This window comes from Trachypithecus francoisi, unplaced genomic scaffold (genome assembly GCF_009764315.1).
Source record: "Trachypithecus francoisi isolate TF-2019V2 unplaced genomic scaffold, Tfra_2.0 Contig01665, whole genome shotgun sequence".
Lineage (NCBI taxonomy): Eukaryota > Metazoa > Chordata > Mammalia > Primates > Cercopithecidae > Trachypithecus > Trachypithecus francoisi.
The window spans coordinates 610001-623768 of record NW_022681447.1 but is presented as its reverse complement, the minus strand read 5'-3'; the positions used below and the strand labels follow the sequence as shown (position 1 = coordinate 623768).

Sequence of the window (13768 nt, the reverse complement as noted above, 5' to 3'; positions counted from 1 at the left end):
CACAGAGAGGTGCAGGCCACCTCTCCGTGGGGTGAGCTGCAGAGCCACACCACAAAGGACCCGGGTGCGAGGAGGGGACGGGGCTGCTCTGCCAGGCCATCTACACACACGGCAGTTGCCTTTGGCCACACCACAGCAGAGGCAGCTGTGGACATACAAAGTGTGGGCATCTGGGCTCAGGACCGAGTGTCGCCCATCATCAGCAGGTGAGGGCTCATCAGAACTCTGGAAGGGACAAGATAGCAGGGTTGTCTTCACCATGGAACAGCTGGCTGAGGAGGAGGGTGGACCCCTGGGAAACTGAGGAACAGCTGCCAGAGAAGGCGAGGGGGAACAAGCTCGAGAGTGAAGGTGGGGAGGACGGGCTTTGGGGTACAGGGAGGGCCCCCAGGGTGACTCTGCCAGCCAGGCGGCGGGGGTTGGGGTGGGAGTGAGAGGGCACTGAGGGAGTGGGCTGGTCAGGCTGACCTGATGTCTGGCCAGGGAGGAGCCCCAGGCCTCCACATCAGGCACTGGGACTGCAGGGCACCAGGGCTGCCCATTGGCTGCCAGCCTCTGTCCTGCACCATGCTGTCCTGGCCTACTCATCTTGCCCCTTCCAATCCTTGTTAAGGAACCCACTTTGGAGACAAGCAGTGACTCTGAAGAGCAGGCAGAGGCTGCTACACCACAGTGTCCTGTCTGAACCTTTCCCCACTCAGGCCCTGGGGCCAACCTGTCAGTGACCACCCAGGTTCCCCAGGTGCAGGCACCAGGTCAGGAGCCAGATCATTGAGGATTGGCCTTGCCCAGTGACTCCCGCTCCATGCCCCATGTGGGGTGGTGCTGGGGCAGTGCTGAGGGAGCCAATTTGGAAGTGGCAACCTCCTACCCTCAACTTCCCTTGGTGGGAGCGCCTACAGTACCCAGGTGTGCGGGGGCAGGCTTGGGGTTTTAGCCCAGAGTCTTTGGAAAATCTGGTTCAGCCCCAGAACCCATCTGGCTTGCCTGAGCCAAGGGAAGGGGAACAGCCGTGGCACATCTCCAGCTGCTGGCCCTGAATGGCAGTTTCCAGGTCGGAGGCACTCCCAACTTCTGGAGACAAGGGGAGACCGCCAAGAGAGGCCTGCTACCACCCAGCCCTGCCCTCAGGGCTGCAGAGCTGTCCCCGCCCTGCCTTCTGGCCACCACCCTGTCACGATGCCATTGCACACAGCCAGCTCCAGTGTGAACAGGAAGACTGTGTTGAAGACAGCACCAGCCTCCAGCTACTTTTGGGTCTGGGGTTCAGAACAGTGGCTGGTGAGGCTTGGGGGGAGGGGAGCCCAGAAGGGGACTAGGGACTGGGGGGTCCCTGGGGGAAAAGCCAGCTTCTCCCTAGGTGGCAGCAGGCAGGGGAGTGGGGACTCGCTGAGATAGCAACACATCCCGGACCTAGGTGGGCATAAGCACTGGCCATGCTCAGTTGTCTTCTCTGCCCCGCCTCCTGCACCCACTGCATGCCACACATGTGCAGGGTGGTTTATTTTTAAATTTTATTTTATTTGTTTTATTTTATTTCATCGGAGACAGGGTCTGGCTGTATTGCCCAGGCTGGAGTGCAGTAGTACAATCATAGCTCACTGCAACCTCTGCCTCCCAGGCTCAAGTGATCCTCCCACCCCAGCCTCTCCAGTAGCTGGGACTACAGGCATGCACCACCATGCTGGCTAATTTTTGTATTTTTGATAGAGATGAGGTTTTGCCATGTTGCCCAGGCTAGTCTTGAACTCCTGGGCTCAAGCGATTCACTCACCTCATCCTCCCAAAGTGCTGGGATTATAGGTATGAGCCACTGCTCCCGCCAGGGTGGTTTCTGTACACTCCCATCCTTCAATCTCCATGATAGGCATACAGTAGGTGGCATAATGCCCATTTTACAGATGTGGAGACAGGCTCAGATAAGTAGCAGATGCTCAAATCCAGGCTTGCAACACCACTACCAGTCCGTCCACAGGGGTTCATGACGTGCTCACTGGAAGTCAGTGAGCTCTTTCAGGGGCTGGGCATACATCCAGGGAAGAAGACAGAGCTGGTGCCCTCTGGGAGCTTGCCTGAGAGTGGGGAAGAAACAAGGAGCAAGGCTGGGCGCGGTGGCTCACGCCTGTAATCCCAGCACTTTGGGAGGCCAAGCCGGGTGGATCACCTGAGGTCAGGAATTTGAGACCAGCCTGGCCAACATGGTGAAACTCCGTCTCTACTGAAAAAACAAAACTTAGCTGGGTGTGGTGGCGCATGCTTGTAATCCCAGCTACTCGGGAGGCTGAGGCAGGAGAATCGCTTGAACCCGGGAGGCGGAGGTTGCAGTGAGCCGAGATCGCGCTATTGCACTCCAGCCTGGGTGAAAGAGTGAAACTCCATCTCAAAAAGAAAAACAAGGAGCAAGACAAGATCACACAGGTCAGCCTCTTAGGAGGCAGTGACAAGTGCGGCTGGCAGAGTAAGGCGGGAGGGAGGGAGTGAGGGACTGCCTCAAGTGAGGAGGGGCGGCTCGTGGAACTCAGCGGGAAAAGCTCTCGGTGGAGGAGGTGAGGTGAGTCAAGACCGCCAGACCAGGAGCCTCACCCGCGCCGTGGAGTGGAGTGTGGAGGGTTTTGTGCAGGATCTGATAAACTTTGAAAAGAGCCCCTGCAGTCTAGAGCCTCGCGGGCAGTTCGGCTCCCCTCCTGGCTGCCGACAAAACCCCACAGCTGTGCCTCCATCCTGTCCTAACCACCGAAACTTCTCTTTGGTCACAGGTTGCATATTCATCGAAGAGAACTTTTCTTTGAAATGTCCCAAACATAAGGTAGGGGACCACAGTGTTTTGTAGGGGGAGGGGTGTCAAGCGGGAGACGAGCCCCCCCCTCGCACCTCCTTCACAGTCCGCTGCCCCTTGGCTGCGCAGCCCCGCAGGGCCCAGCCCGAGAGGGAGGGAGCTCTCCCCGCCCACCCCCAGGAGCCCCCGCTGCAGTCCAGCTCAGGTCCCCCTCCACTTGCGCGCTGCCGCTGCCGCCGCCGAAAACCCGCCGGCGTCGGGGCATGGGCAGCCAGGGGCTGAAGGGCGACCCTGGGACGGCCTCCCCGCAGCTCCCCAAGATAGGTGACAGAGTGGGGCAGGCGGGGGCGCGGGGCGGTGGCACGGAGGTAAAAGTGAAGGTGGACGGGGTGGGGCCAGAAAGGGTGGGGCCGACGGCCTCGGGCGGAGACCCCAGCCGCGCTCTAGCGTCGCCTGGGTCGGGAGCCTGGGGAGCGGGCCCACGCCGGGGGCGGGGCCTGTGGCCTTTGAGGTCCGCGGTCGTCGGTAACGGGCGGGCTGGCGTCTTTTGCAGAGGCTGCCGTTGTAATCCACCCCAACGGCCGGAGGAGCCGCCGGAGCCCGTCTGCCCGCCCGCCGCCGAAGGAGAGGAGCCGCCTGCGCAGCCCCCGGGCCTTTGAGCTGCTCCCAGTGCGGGTCCAGAGCCGATCCTTGATCCGGGTCCCGGATCGTGGATCCGGCCGCCTAGGGCTCAGACTTGCGGCCCCGGGTTGGGAGGAAAACCCGTTCCGGAGCCACCTGCTCCCGGAACCGGACGGCACAGGGCGTTCTTGCCCACCCCAGGGGCTAGGCTTGTGGAGGGGGAGCCCGCGGAGCGGCCAGACTCCCCGGGGCGCTCAGCCTCCGGCGAGGGTGTGAGACGGCTTTGGCCTGGGGACGCTTTTCCCCTCTGGAATCTCAAGACGACGTGGCACACATTCCACGTGGGTGCTGTTGCCACCCCAGTCGGTCGTGGCGTGCAGCTGGGAACCCTGGGCTTGGGGGTGGGGGTCGAAACAGTCCTGGAAGAGGCAGAGGGCGGCTCCTGGCTCCGTGGACTAGGCGGGGGAGAAAGGAAGCCTTTCTAAGAGCGGGCTGGGCAGGCGCTGGAGGGACCTGAGCCTTTGGAACAAACCGTGCGAAACGCTTCCAGGGGCCTTCCCGCCCAGCCTTTGCCAGATCTGTCGTGCGGTTCGGGCTAAGCCGGGGTAGACATGGGCTGTGATCAGTTAGGGGTTGCGGGCTCCCCGAGTGTGGGCGGGACTGGGACACCCTTTGGCCTCTGTTCGTCCCCTTTCCAGTCCACCCCACCCCTGGAGCCCAGCCTGGGAGCGCAAAACCCAAGAAGCGGCCAGAACGCACCTCCGGCGGACGCGCGACCGTTGTGCACCACCAGGGACCGCCGCGCCCGCTCTGCACGGGAGCAGGGACAGCGCTAGATTCGTGTACAAAACCTGTGTACCCCTCTATATATATGTTACATAGAATGTATATATGTTGGGAACATGCTCGCTTCTCCCGTGTGTCGCCGCCGTGCGTCGTGCGCCCGCAACAGAGCCCCAACCGGGCCTTTGCCGGGTAGGGGGCTACCGCGACGCCCCTTGCCCACGCAGCCACCACCGGCCCGGGCCAGTCCCTGCCAGTCCGTCCGCCTGTCCGTCCGTGTCCTCAGCTCTGTCCACGCTTCGATAGGCCTGATGCAGCCCCCAGCCCAGGGCCACCTTAGCAACTTCCTGTACATATGACTGTAAAATGGTAAACGTGTGTATTATATCTGGCCTCGTTATATAGTGTATATATATGTATACATATACATATATATAATATATATGAAGACTGTAAATGTTAAGACGACTAGTGTTCTTATTAGTATATTGCTTCACACTGAAGATTGTGTGTATCGAGCTGTTTCTAAAAGATGTTTATTTTCCTTAAGAGTAAAAAACAGTCATTGCATTCAGAAAAAAAAAAAAAAGTCAATAAAGATACAACGATTGTTTTGGAAAATCTGCAGCCCGTGGATTCCGACCAGATTCAGCTGGGAGCCGGGCCAGTCTTTAGGTTGGGGAATGGGAATGAAGGGAAGGGCTCAGGGGGGCATGAATGGAGTCAGGGAGCCTGCCCTTCACAGAACAGGAAACCTCTCCGCCCCTGTGCCCCCTCTCCAGTGTGGCGGCGGATCGGGAGGGAGGAGGCTTCTTTGCTGTGAGAGGACCAGGGGACAGGATGGGGGGAGGTGAGACGTGCCAGACTTGCAGGGAGACCCAAGCTGTAGCTCCTGTCATACAACAGACAGGTCCTGGAGAACAGTCCATCCTCCCATACCACCCAGGGACCTGATGGGGACACAGCTGGGAGGTGAGACGGGACAACTGAGCCCATCGAGGCCTTAAGGGTTGACAGCCCAAAACATGTGCCCTGGGAACAGGGGGACAGGTCAGCTGGAGGCCATACAGCCAGCCCTCCCCACTCCCCCTACTAACATGGAAAAGAGCTAAGTTGTGTCCCTTGTGGCCGGAGGGGGAGGGAAGCCTTTTCCTAGGTGCTGGGGGAGGGCCCAAGCACTCTCACTCGTCAGCACATCAATCAGCTGAAGACACAAAACCCAGATTATAAATAATTTCATTTTTAATTCTCTGTACAAAACTTCTCAATCTATGAAAATAAAGTTTGCAAAAGGCAAAGTAGCACAGGAGCCTCAGGTCAGGAGGCTGAGCACGCTGACCTACACTATGTACACGTCTTCCCACGAGGGAGAGAGAGGCCTCTGGGGCAGAGCCCCGCTTGCAGTCCGGGAAAGCCAAGTTGGCTTCCGTCAGCGCAGGGAAATGTACCCATCTCTTCCCTCTAAACAGGAGGAAAAAAGCCACTAAGGTGCCTGCAGAGCAAGGAGGGCCCCCCCCCACCCGGCCCCTAACGGCTCGGCTCCTGCAGTGCCCCGATCGGCCACCAGAGGTCAGCACCATCATGGCCGCCGGTCTTAGGGTCGGGTTCGCGCCCCTCTGGCCTTCCACCCGGAAGGGACAGCGCAGCCGCGGGTGAACCGTGGAGGCCAGGGTCTCTCGCACTGCCTTCGGCCTTCAGGGCTTCGACACAGGACAGAAGCTGCACGGGACAGAAGTGGCTAGAGACAGGGGTGCTGAGGCCGGGGACACGGGTTCTAGCTGGAAGTGACAGTGGTCCCACCGCCCAGGCGCATGAGCATCTGCTGACAGTCGTGCAGCAGTCGGCGATCGCCAAGCTTCTCGAGCGTGCGCGCCGCCTCAGCCAGCATGCCCACGCGCTGCCCGGGCGCCGACAGGAAGCCAGGGGGCAGGTAGCAGGAGGCTAGCAGCAAGGCCTCCGCGTGCTCCCGCCTCGTGGGCCGCGGCTCCAGCTCCGCCACCGTGCCTGCGCACACAAGGATGTGTCAGGGATGGGGCTCAGGCTGGCACGCCCCCGCGGGAGCCCCGCCCACACACAAGCAAAGGCACCAGCCGCCCGTACCTAGTAATGAGGTCCCCCTCTCCCCACCCTAGTCTCAGCCCACACATAAAGTCCACAGACTGAGTCACGCACGTGTAGTCATATATCCCACAAATGACAGTCGCCCCAATTTCTTGTGAAAGGAATTGTCATCAGGTAACCAAGAAGATGCTTTTTTTGTTTTCTTGTTTTTTTCCTTGTGATAGGGACTCTCCCTGTCACCCAGGCTCACTGCGGCCTCCAACTCCTGGGCTCAAGCTGTCCTCCTGACTGGGCCTCCCAAAGTGCTAGGCGTGAGCCACTGTGCCAGGCCTGTCTGTCCTGTCTGACACACACGCAGCCTCCCTTCAGCAGCTGCCCCCTCACCTCCTTTGCCACCGGGGCCTGCCCGCCGCCTGAGACTGCGGTCGAGGAGTTGGTGTGTCCGTGTGGGGCTGGCCCCCGCCATCAGCCGGGCCGTGGCCTCATGTAGGAACACCTGGGGGCCAGGAGAGTGGAGGCTCAGGGCTGTCCCTCTTCACCACTGCCTGACTCCCCATCTTGAGGACAGGGGGCCATTGGGCACTCACCCTCCGCATGGCGGGCCGGAAGCTCTGTGCCAGCCGCCTCAAGCTGCTCAGGTCCCGTTGGAAGCCACGCAGCTCAAGGGCAGAAGCCTGAGGCCCGCTGCTGGCACCCTGGGCTGCCGGGGCTGGGGCCGGGGGCTGCTGCTGCCGCCACAGGCTGGTGCGTACCACAAGGAGCAGGTCACACAGGAACAGCTGCACGGCCTGGGGGTGGCGGGCAGGCAGGGTCACCAGGGCTCCAGCTCTGGGAGGGGCAGGATGGGGGCCCGTGGTGCCAGGGGCCGGCTCCGGGCTGCACTGCCGAGGCACTGCACCCGCCTCACACACGTGCAATGCAACAGCAATGCACCGCGGGGCCGCCCGCCTCTCTCGGCCCCCACGCCCGCCACCGGCCCGGGAGCAGCTGTCCAGCCCTCCTGATGCAGGGCCTCCAAAGGGATACTACCACACCATCCACCCCCATTCTCCCAGGGATGGGGAAACTGAGGCCAGATAAGGGCAACCCCTCTCCTCTGGACAGAAGCCTTAGCCAAAAAGCAAGTTCTGCTGGACCCCCTATCTGCTGGACCCCTCATCCTGTGCTGCTTGGGCTAACCCCATGGTCTTCTGTAGTCCCTGGGGCCTGGGGAGAAGGACCAGGGAATGGAAGGCTGAGTCCCCCAGCCCTGCCAGGCCCCTGGCCCCACCCCTCACCTTGTCAATGGAGCTGCTGGCTGGTGTGGTAGCCAGGCTGTCCTGCAGGTACCCACTGGCCTTCTCACAGATGGTCAGGCTGGCTGGACCAGACTCTGCCTTGGCACAGCCCAGCAGGGCCCGGGCAGCCTTGAAGGAGTGCAGAGCTGCCCTGGGCAGGGGTCTCCTGTTGGGACCAGGGCAGAAGAGTGCCAATCAGACCAGTCCACAAGCCCTGGCTGAGTGCCCCCCACTGCCCCGGCTCAAGTTCCCTGGGGATAAAATGTGGTGACCCCTCCTGCACAAAGGCTGAGTGGAGGCACAGTGCCCAGGGGATGAGGGAGGCTGGGCCCAGGGCCAGGCAGGAGGAACCTGCCGTGCACTCACTCAGACTCCTGCAGCACCCGGGGCAGGTGCTCCACCAGTGGGCACAGCCGCTCAGCCGCTTCCTCGTCCCGCCGCAGCCAGTGGATCACCACAGCTGTCAGAGAGGCCCACCACTTGGCCACCGGGTCTACGCCTGCAAAAGAGGGAGGGTCCCCTGAACCCTCAGCCACGCTGCACGGGGACTGAGAAGGGAGCCAGGGCAGAGGCCGGGGGCTCACCAGTGGTGGTGGCCATGCTGGAACTGATGGAGAAGCTGCAGGCAGGAGCCCCCGCGGCATCAGAACAGCTGTTCAGCAGCTGCAGGTACCCGAGGGCATCTGAGAATTCCCTGTGGCAGGAGAGGGCTGGCTGTCGGGACAGATGGCAGGGGTCCTAGGAGAGTGCTGGCCCTCCCCACCTGCCCACTAGAGTACAGCCTGACCCCTGGCTCTGCAAACTGCCACTGTCTCCTCCCATAGGCTGGTGGAGAGAGGAAACCTAGAGAGGAACGAAGGGCGCATGGCACGCATGGTAGCCCAGCTCTGGCCCACTCCACAGGGTTGAGGACAGAGCTATTCCCAGAATCCTGCTGGAGGAGCCTTGCCTGGAGGAGGGCACAACGACACTTACTTGTCCCCATCAGCTGACCCAGGGCTGGGGTTGGGCTGGGTCACACAGTTCAGTGCTCGCTCCAAGAGATGTTCCCGGAATAGCTGAGTCACCTGGGCCAGGGGGTCCACTGTGGAGAAGAGGAGGTGAGTGTGGTGGGGAGCAGGGCCCTACCTTCCTCTCCAAGCTAAGAGCTTTTTCCTGGGTGGGCTGGGGCCACACTCAGGGTCGCTAGGAAGTGCCAGCACGCCCCTGGGTGCAGCCCGTGCCAAGGACAGGGGAAAACAGGTGGACATAACTACCCAGCACCAGCGTTGGCCAGGACAACACTGAGGCCTGCCCTATGCTGCTCCCAAAGGAAAACCGACTTGAGAAGGCACCACTGTTGGCTCCGCTTCCTTACGCCACAGCGGTGCTGCCTGGGGTCACTTCTCCAATCAGCCACCTGCCCTTCAATCCCTGCATGTGTTTCTGAAAGCCCCACTGGGAACCAAGACGCACCCAGGCCCTTCCCTTCCTACAGCCCCCACATCAACAACCCATGGCAGGGAGAAGGACTGGGGTGGCCAGAGACAGCCAGAGATTCAGGCAACAAGGGACAGAACAGGAATGAGGACATGGGACAGGAGAGGGGACAGGGAAAGGGTAAGAGAGCACCTGGGTTACCGGCCAAGCTGTACAGGGTCTCCCGTGGGGTACTGAGCACGACCCAGTCCCCATCCACGAAGAAACGGTGGCCCACGGGGTGGCAGAGCCACTGCATGGCAGGAGGCACTGAGCCACTCTGTGCCAGGCAGGCCTGGCGGGCACTGCTCAGGAAGAAGCGCTGTAGAGGAGGGAAATGGGCTGTCACAGTGGACACAGGTTGGGGCCAGACCCCAGGCCGAGCTGGGGCTTGGCCTGGATCCCCCTTGGTAACCACTGCAACATCCCGTGTAACTCTTACCCAGGGAGCCTCTGGAGAGAGCTGCAGGGATAAGCCCCCAGCCCCACCCCACCCCCCCGCCACCCACTCACTGTCAGAAAATGCAAGGTCCGTGGGAGACTGGTCTTCACTCTCAATGCAGCTGCCACATAGATCTCGGCCAGCGTTGCCACAGACACGGCATCCCCTGCACACTCTGCCAGGTTGAGGGCACTCAGCGCCAGGTTGGTGGCAGTGAGGTGCCCGCCTATGTACTTCCCTGGAAGGCAAGCAGGCATGAGGCTGTGGGTGGAGCGCAGGCAGCAGGGAGCACCTCGGAGCCCGCCCCATGCTCGGTCCTACCCATGGTGTGCAGCTGGTGCAGCTTATGGTAGACCAGGGCTGCGTCTCGGGCGCTGGCGCGAGCATCCACCCGCAGAGAACAGTCCCGCTGCAGGCCCCCCGCCCGGCCTGCCAGCCAGCGGCCCACCCAGAGACGCTGCAGCAGGTGACGGATGAGGTTCCAGAGGAGGCTACAAGCCAGGTCCAGGTGGGAGGTGGGCAGGGGCCGGCCCAGTGCCCGCAGGGCCAGCCACAGCTGCTGGGCAGCCTGGGCAAAGTCCCCCTGTGGATGAGGGTTTTCCAGGTGAGAAAAGTGAGGTCAGAGCAGCTGCCCCATAGCTCAGAAGAGCCATCCACAGCAGGCTCTGGAGGGGTGGTGGGGGTCTGCGGATGCATGGCCAGGCACAGGGAGGACAGGACAGATTCATGGTGTGCACAGGGAGTGAGGAACAAGGGTTGACACCCAGCACCTTCCCAGCCTGGGGTCCCTGCCCTGCCCACTCTGCCAGGGGCAACCCCTTACCCGGGCCAGGTCCAGGTCAGCCTGCTTGCGATGCCTCCAGAAGTGCACGGCGGGGCCTGAGTGCGGCCGCGTGACTGGCTCACCGTAGACAAAGAGAAGCACCAAGGAGACCAGCACCAGCAGCCCATTGAGCAGCCAGACCAGTGGGGGCAGCAGCCAATGGGCCCAGCCAGGTCCATCTATGGACAGAGGGAAAGCTGGGGACACAGCTCCCAGGAAATCCAGAGCCCCAAGTTCACAAGCCTGGGGGCTCCCCCAGAGCGCCCTCCCAAAGATGCCAGGGCTGGCCAGTCCCACCTCTACTCTCGGTGCCCAGCACATTGCGCCCAGGGCTGTGGTAGATGCTGGTGATATCTGAGGGGCCGGGAAGCCCCCGGGCCCCCAGCAAGGAGGCCAAGGGGTTGCAGGACAGGCAGAGGAAGACGAGCGTGCACAGGGCCAGGCGGGAGCGGTCCAGCATGCCCCGGCTGTGTGGAGACGGCCGCTGCTCTGGCTTTGCCTGGTGGGGGTGGGCAGGGTGGTGAGGGCAGAACCAGAAGGACCCCAGAGACCATGAGGCTGGGAAGGGGGGTCAGGATTCTGCCCACCTTACTGTGGGACCCCACATGGCTCCAGGCCTCAGTTATTCTGTCTATGAAATGGGAGGTAGGATCTGTTAGGGTCTTCCTGACCCTGTCCTGAGGTTCAGAGGATATGGCTGGGAGTGGGGAAGGGGGCACCGTGGCAGGGCCCAACCTTGCTGTCCTCGAAGACTGGGCTGTCAGGCTCCGAGTCACTGCCACTGCCACCGCTGCCACTGCCCCTGCTGCCAAGGGACAAGGGGCTGCTCTGGAAGGGCGAGCCGGCATCCGAGGGGGGTGGGGTCAGTGTGTCCTCCACCTCAGTCTTCACGCCCTCCATGAGCACGTCTGTGTTCCCTTCACTGCCACAGGCCGACACCAGATCCTTCAGAGATTCTGTGGACCAAAAGGAACAGAGCCAGGAGTAAAGGTTGGATATGTGACCCCAATCAGAGCTTAGGCCCTTGGGGGTCTAGGGATTGCTGTAGCTCCTAAAGCTGGCCCAGGAAGCTTCGATGGGGCTGGGTTAGGGCCAAAGGGAGGCGCCAGGGCTCTTTCAGAACCAGAGGTAACCAAGGGACTAGAGCTGAAGGCAGGGCTAAAGCCAAGGGTGAGGTAGACGGGGCAGAGGGTAGGCCAGAACCAAGGGCAGGGTGGGGCTAGGGACAGGGGGCATGGCCGGGGTGGGGGGTGGAGCAGGGCTAGAGGTGAGGCCCAACTGGAGTTCAATAAAGCCAGGACTTACTGCTTTTGTGGACAGCAGTGCGCAGACTTAGGTTCTCCTGCTTGAGTTTCTGGTTGCTGTGTTGCAGAAAGCGAATGTAGTCGATGGCCTTGCGCAAGACAGCAGATTTATTCAGCTGCATAGTGTGGAAAGGAGGGGGAGAGCACAGGTGGCCCGTGAGGTCGGGGGTTGTGGGGTTGGGGGGCCCTACCAAGAGGCTGTGGAGCTGCTTTGCAACACTACTGCCTCAGGACCTTTGCACTTGTTCCTTCTACCTGAAATGTTCCTCGCCTAGTAGCACCCACCTCCCAGGCCGAGCATAGCGTTAGGATGTAAGATGCAAACAGCAGGGTCTGGCCAGCTGCTGCTGTGCCTGCCGCCGTCTCAGGGGGGCCTTCCCTGGCTACCACCAGGGGACCCTCATCATCCCTCTTCCTGCTTTCTCTGCAATGAGTCAAATGTGGTGGACTCGAGCACTTGTTCATCCTGCCTACTGTCCATCTCCCCCACCAGAACATCGGCTCCTCTTTGAGAGACAATTTTTGTCTGTCTTGTTCATTGCTGCATCCCCCATGCCTAGCACAGCCCCACCTTTATTGAAGAGGTCTGCAAACCCGTTTAACTAAATAAATGAGGCTGGCCAGGCCTGGGGATACTGAAGCCCAATTCCCTGCTTGTCCAGGCTCAGTCTCACTCCCTCTCTTCCTTCCAGTTACCCCTGATCTGTTCCTTCCTAGGGACACCCCGGTCTGTGCCCCTGCAGGCCTCTCCACACCTTTGCCTCAGTGCCCACCACCAGATCCTTGAGCTCAATGATTTTGTCGTTGATGGAGGAGCGGTAGCGCTTTTCAATGGCGTTGTGGGCTGTGCGCTTCTCTCCACGGCTCTGGGCTGAGCCCGGGGCCTTGCTGCCCGCCGCCAGCCGGTTGATAGGTAGCTTGTCCGCATCTACAACCAGCGGGACTGTTGCCAAGATGGTTCCGCCACTCACCAGGGTCTGCAGGACCAGGCACATGTTACCAGTTGGGCATGTGTGTGTGCAGACCCCACTCCCTTATGCCCTGCCCACATCACCCACCGGCAAAGGCCCTGTCTGCACAGTGGTGCTGGAGACCAGGGGGCTGAGACCCGCCGCTTTCATAGTGGCTCCGTCTGTCTTCATGGCTGTCAGAAGCAGCGAGTCTGCCTTGATGAAGTGGGGCTGCAGCAGGACCTGAGGGTGGGAGAGGGCTTGGCCGTAAGCTGTGTGGCTGGGCCAGGGGCTGTGCCCTCCCCAACCCCTGGCCAGACCCCTCACCGGGACCTGCTGGATCTGCGAGGTCACAGTGGTCGTTGCAGGGGCTGCCGTGGGAGCAGCTGTGACTGTCAGTAGCCGCTGGGGGGCCACACTCTGGACCTGCGTGTGCAAGGAGACGGGCGGGACCCCTGGCGGGGAAGCCAGTGGCAGGCCAGGCAGCGGCTGCTGGGTGCTCCCAGGAGGGCTCCCTGCAGAAATAAAGCCTGGGGCTGCAGGCACAGACTGCCCTCTCCCACTTTCAACCTGCTCTTCAGGTCTCTATCACCAACTGGCCTTGGATGAGTCATTGCCCCATGTGGCTTCCTATGGACAGTCCCTGCCTGGGCCCTGATGCAAATGCACTGGCTTCAAGCCAGGCCTCCAGTCTGAGGTTGCGCCTACCCTGGCAATAAGCACACCAGGACTGCTAGTAACAGGGTGTCTCAAGCGCAGAGTGGAGCCCCAATTTCTAAAGCCTGCACAGACCTCTACTCACATCACAGCAGAAGCTTCTTCCTGTGCTCCTGGGAGTCCCACCCCAGGTGTCCCCTCCCACCACACATCCCCCTTACCTGTAGAGAAGCCTCCCGGAGGGCTGGGGTAGCCTAACACAGGGGTGGAGCTGAACTGTGGTGGGGCTGGGGCCGGGAAGCTCTGTGGCAGGAGGGCCCCTGGCAGGGGCTGCGGGGCGGGGGTCTGCAGGATGCTCAATGGCACTGACTCTTCCTTGATACCAGGCCCAGGGGAGAAAGTGGGCACGGACGGGTACATCTTCAATGGAGTGGGTGCAGGCTGGGGAGGGGACAGGGGTGAGGGTGCTGCCTTCGGCCCGCTCAGGAAGTCTTCAAGAGAGGAGCTCAGTGTGGCAGGAGGTGGAGACAAGCTGCCTGGGGAGCTGGTATCGGGGCTGGCAGGGTCTGTGCCCCCTGCCCCACTCCCAGCATAGGGCGGGTCAAACAGGCCAGGG

The 13768-nt window shown here is 61.5% G+C and overlaps 2 protein-coding genes across 6 annotated transcripts in view; one reads left to right on the top strand and one right to left on the bottom strand.

Annotated features, from left to right (window-relative positions):
- RAI1 (retinoic acid induced 1) overlaps nucleotides 1-4801 on the top strand; it is a 130078-nt gene extending 125277 nt beyond the window's left edge. The window contains 2 exon segments of the mRNA XM_033196529.1: nucleotides 2757-2806; nucleotides 3330-4801. Coding sequence (XP_033052420.1) covers nucleotides 2757-2806; nucleotides 3330-3344 — 65 coding nt within the window. The 3' untranslated portion in view covers nucleotides 3345-4801.
- The window catches only part of SREBF1 (sterol regulatory element binding transcription factor 1), a 28315-nt gene continuing 19248 nt past the window's right edge, over nucleotides 4702-13768 (bottom strand). For 3 of the 5 annotated variants that reach the window (XM_033196579.1, XM_033196543.1, XM_033196560.1), the window contains 18 exons: nucleotides 13374-13768; nucleotides 12823-13010; nucleotides 12604-12738; nucleotides 12301-12522; nucleotides 11547-11661; nucleotides 10977-11197; nucleotides 10539-10740; nucleotides 10242-10420; nucleotides 9740-10001; nucleotides 9490-9656; nucleotides 9130-9298; nucleotides 8494-8602; nucleotides 8103-8212; nucleotides 7885-8017; nucleotides 7519-7684; nucleotides 6829-7029; nucleotides 6626-6737; nucleotides 4702-6184 (listed from right to left, as the gene is read on the bottom strand). The exon at nucleotides 13374-13768 is cut by the window's right edge and continues 37 nt beyond it. In XM_033196579.1, the coding sequence (XP_033052470.1) occupies nucleotides 5955-6184; nucleotides 6626-6737; nucleotides 6829-7029; nucleotides 7519-7684; nucleotides 7885-8017; nucleotides 8103-8212; nucleotides 8494-8602; nucleotides 9130-9298; nucleotides 9490-9656; nucleotides 9740-10001; nucleotides 10242-10420; nucleotides 10539-10740; nucleotides 10977-11197; nucleotides 11547-11661; nucleotides 12301-12522; nucleotides 12604-12738; nucleotides 12823-13010; nucleotides 13374-13768 (3316 nt within the window). In that variant the 3' untranslated portion in view covers nucleotides 4702-5954. The remainder of the gene's footprint in view (nucleotides 6185-6625; nucleotides 6738-6828; nucleotides 7030-7518; nucleotides 7685-7884; nucleotides 8018-8102; nucleotides 8213-8493; nucleotides 8603-9129; nucleotides 9299-9489; nucleotides 9657-9739; nucleotides 10002-10241; nucleotides 10421-10538; nucleotides 10741-10976; nucleotides 11198-11546; nucleotides 11662-12300; nucleotides 12523-12603; nucleotides 12739-12822; nucleotides 13011-13373) is intronic. The other 2 variants (XM_033196553.1, XM_033196571.1) reach the window with 1 other exon arrangement.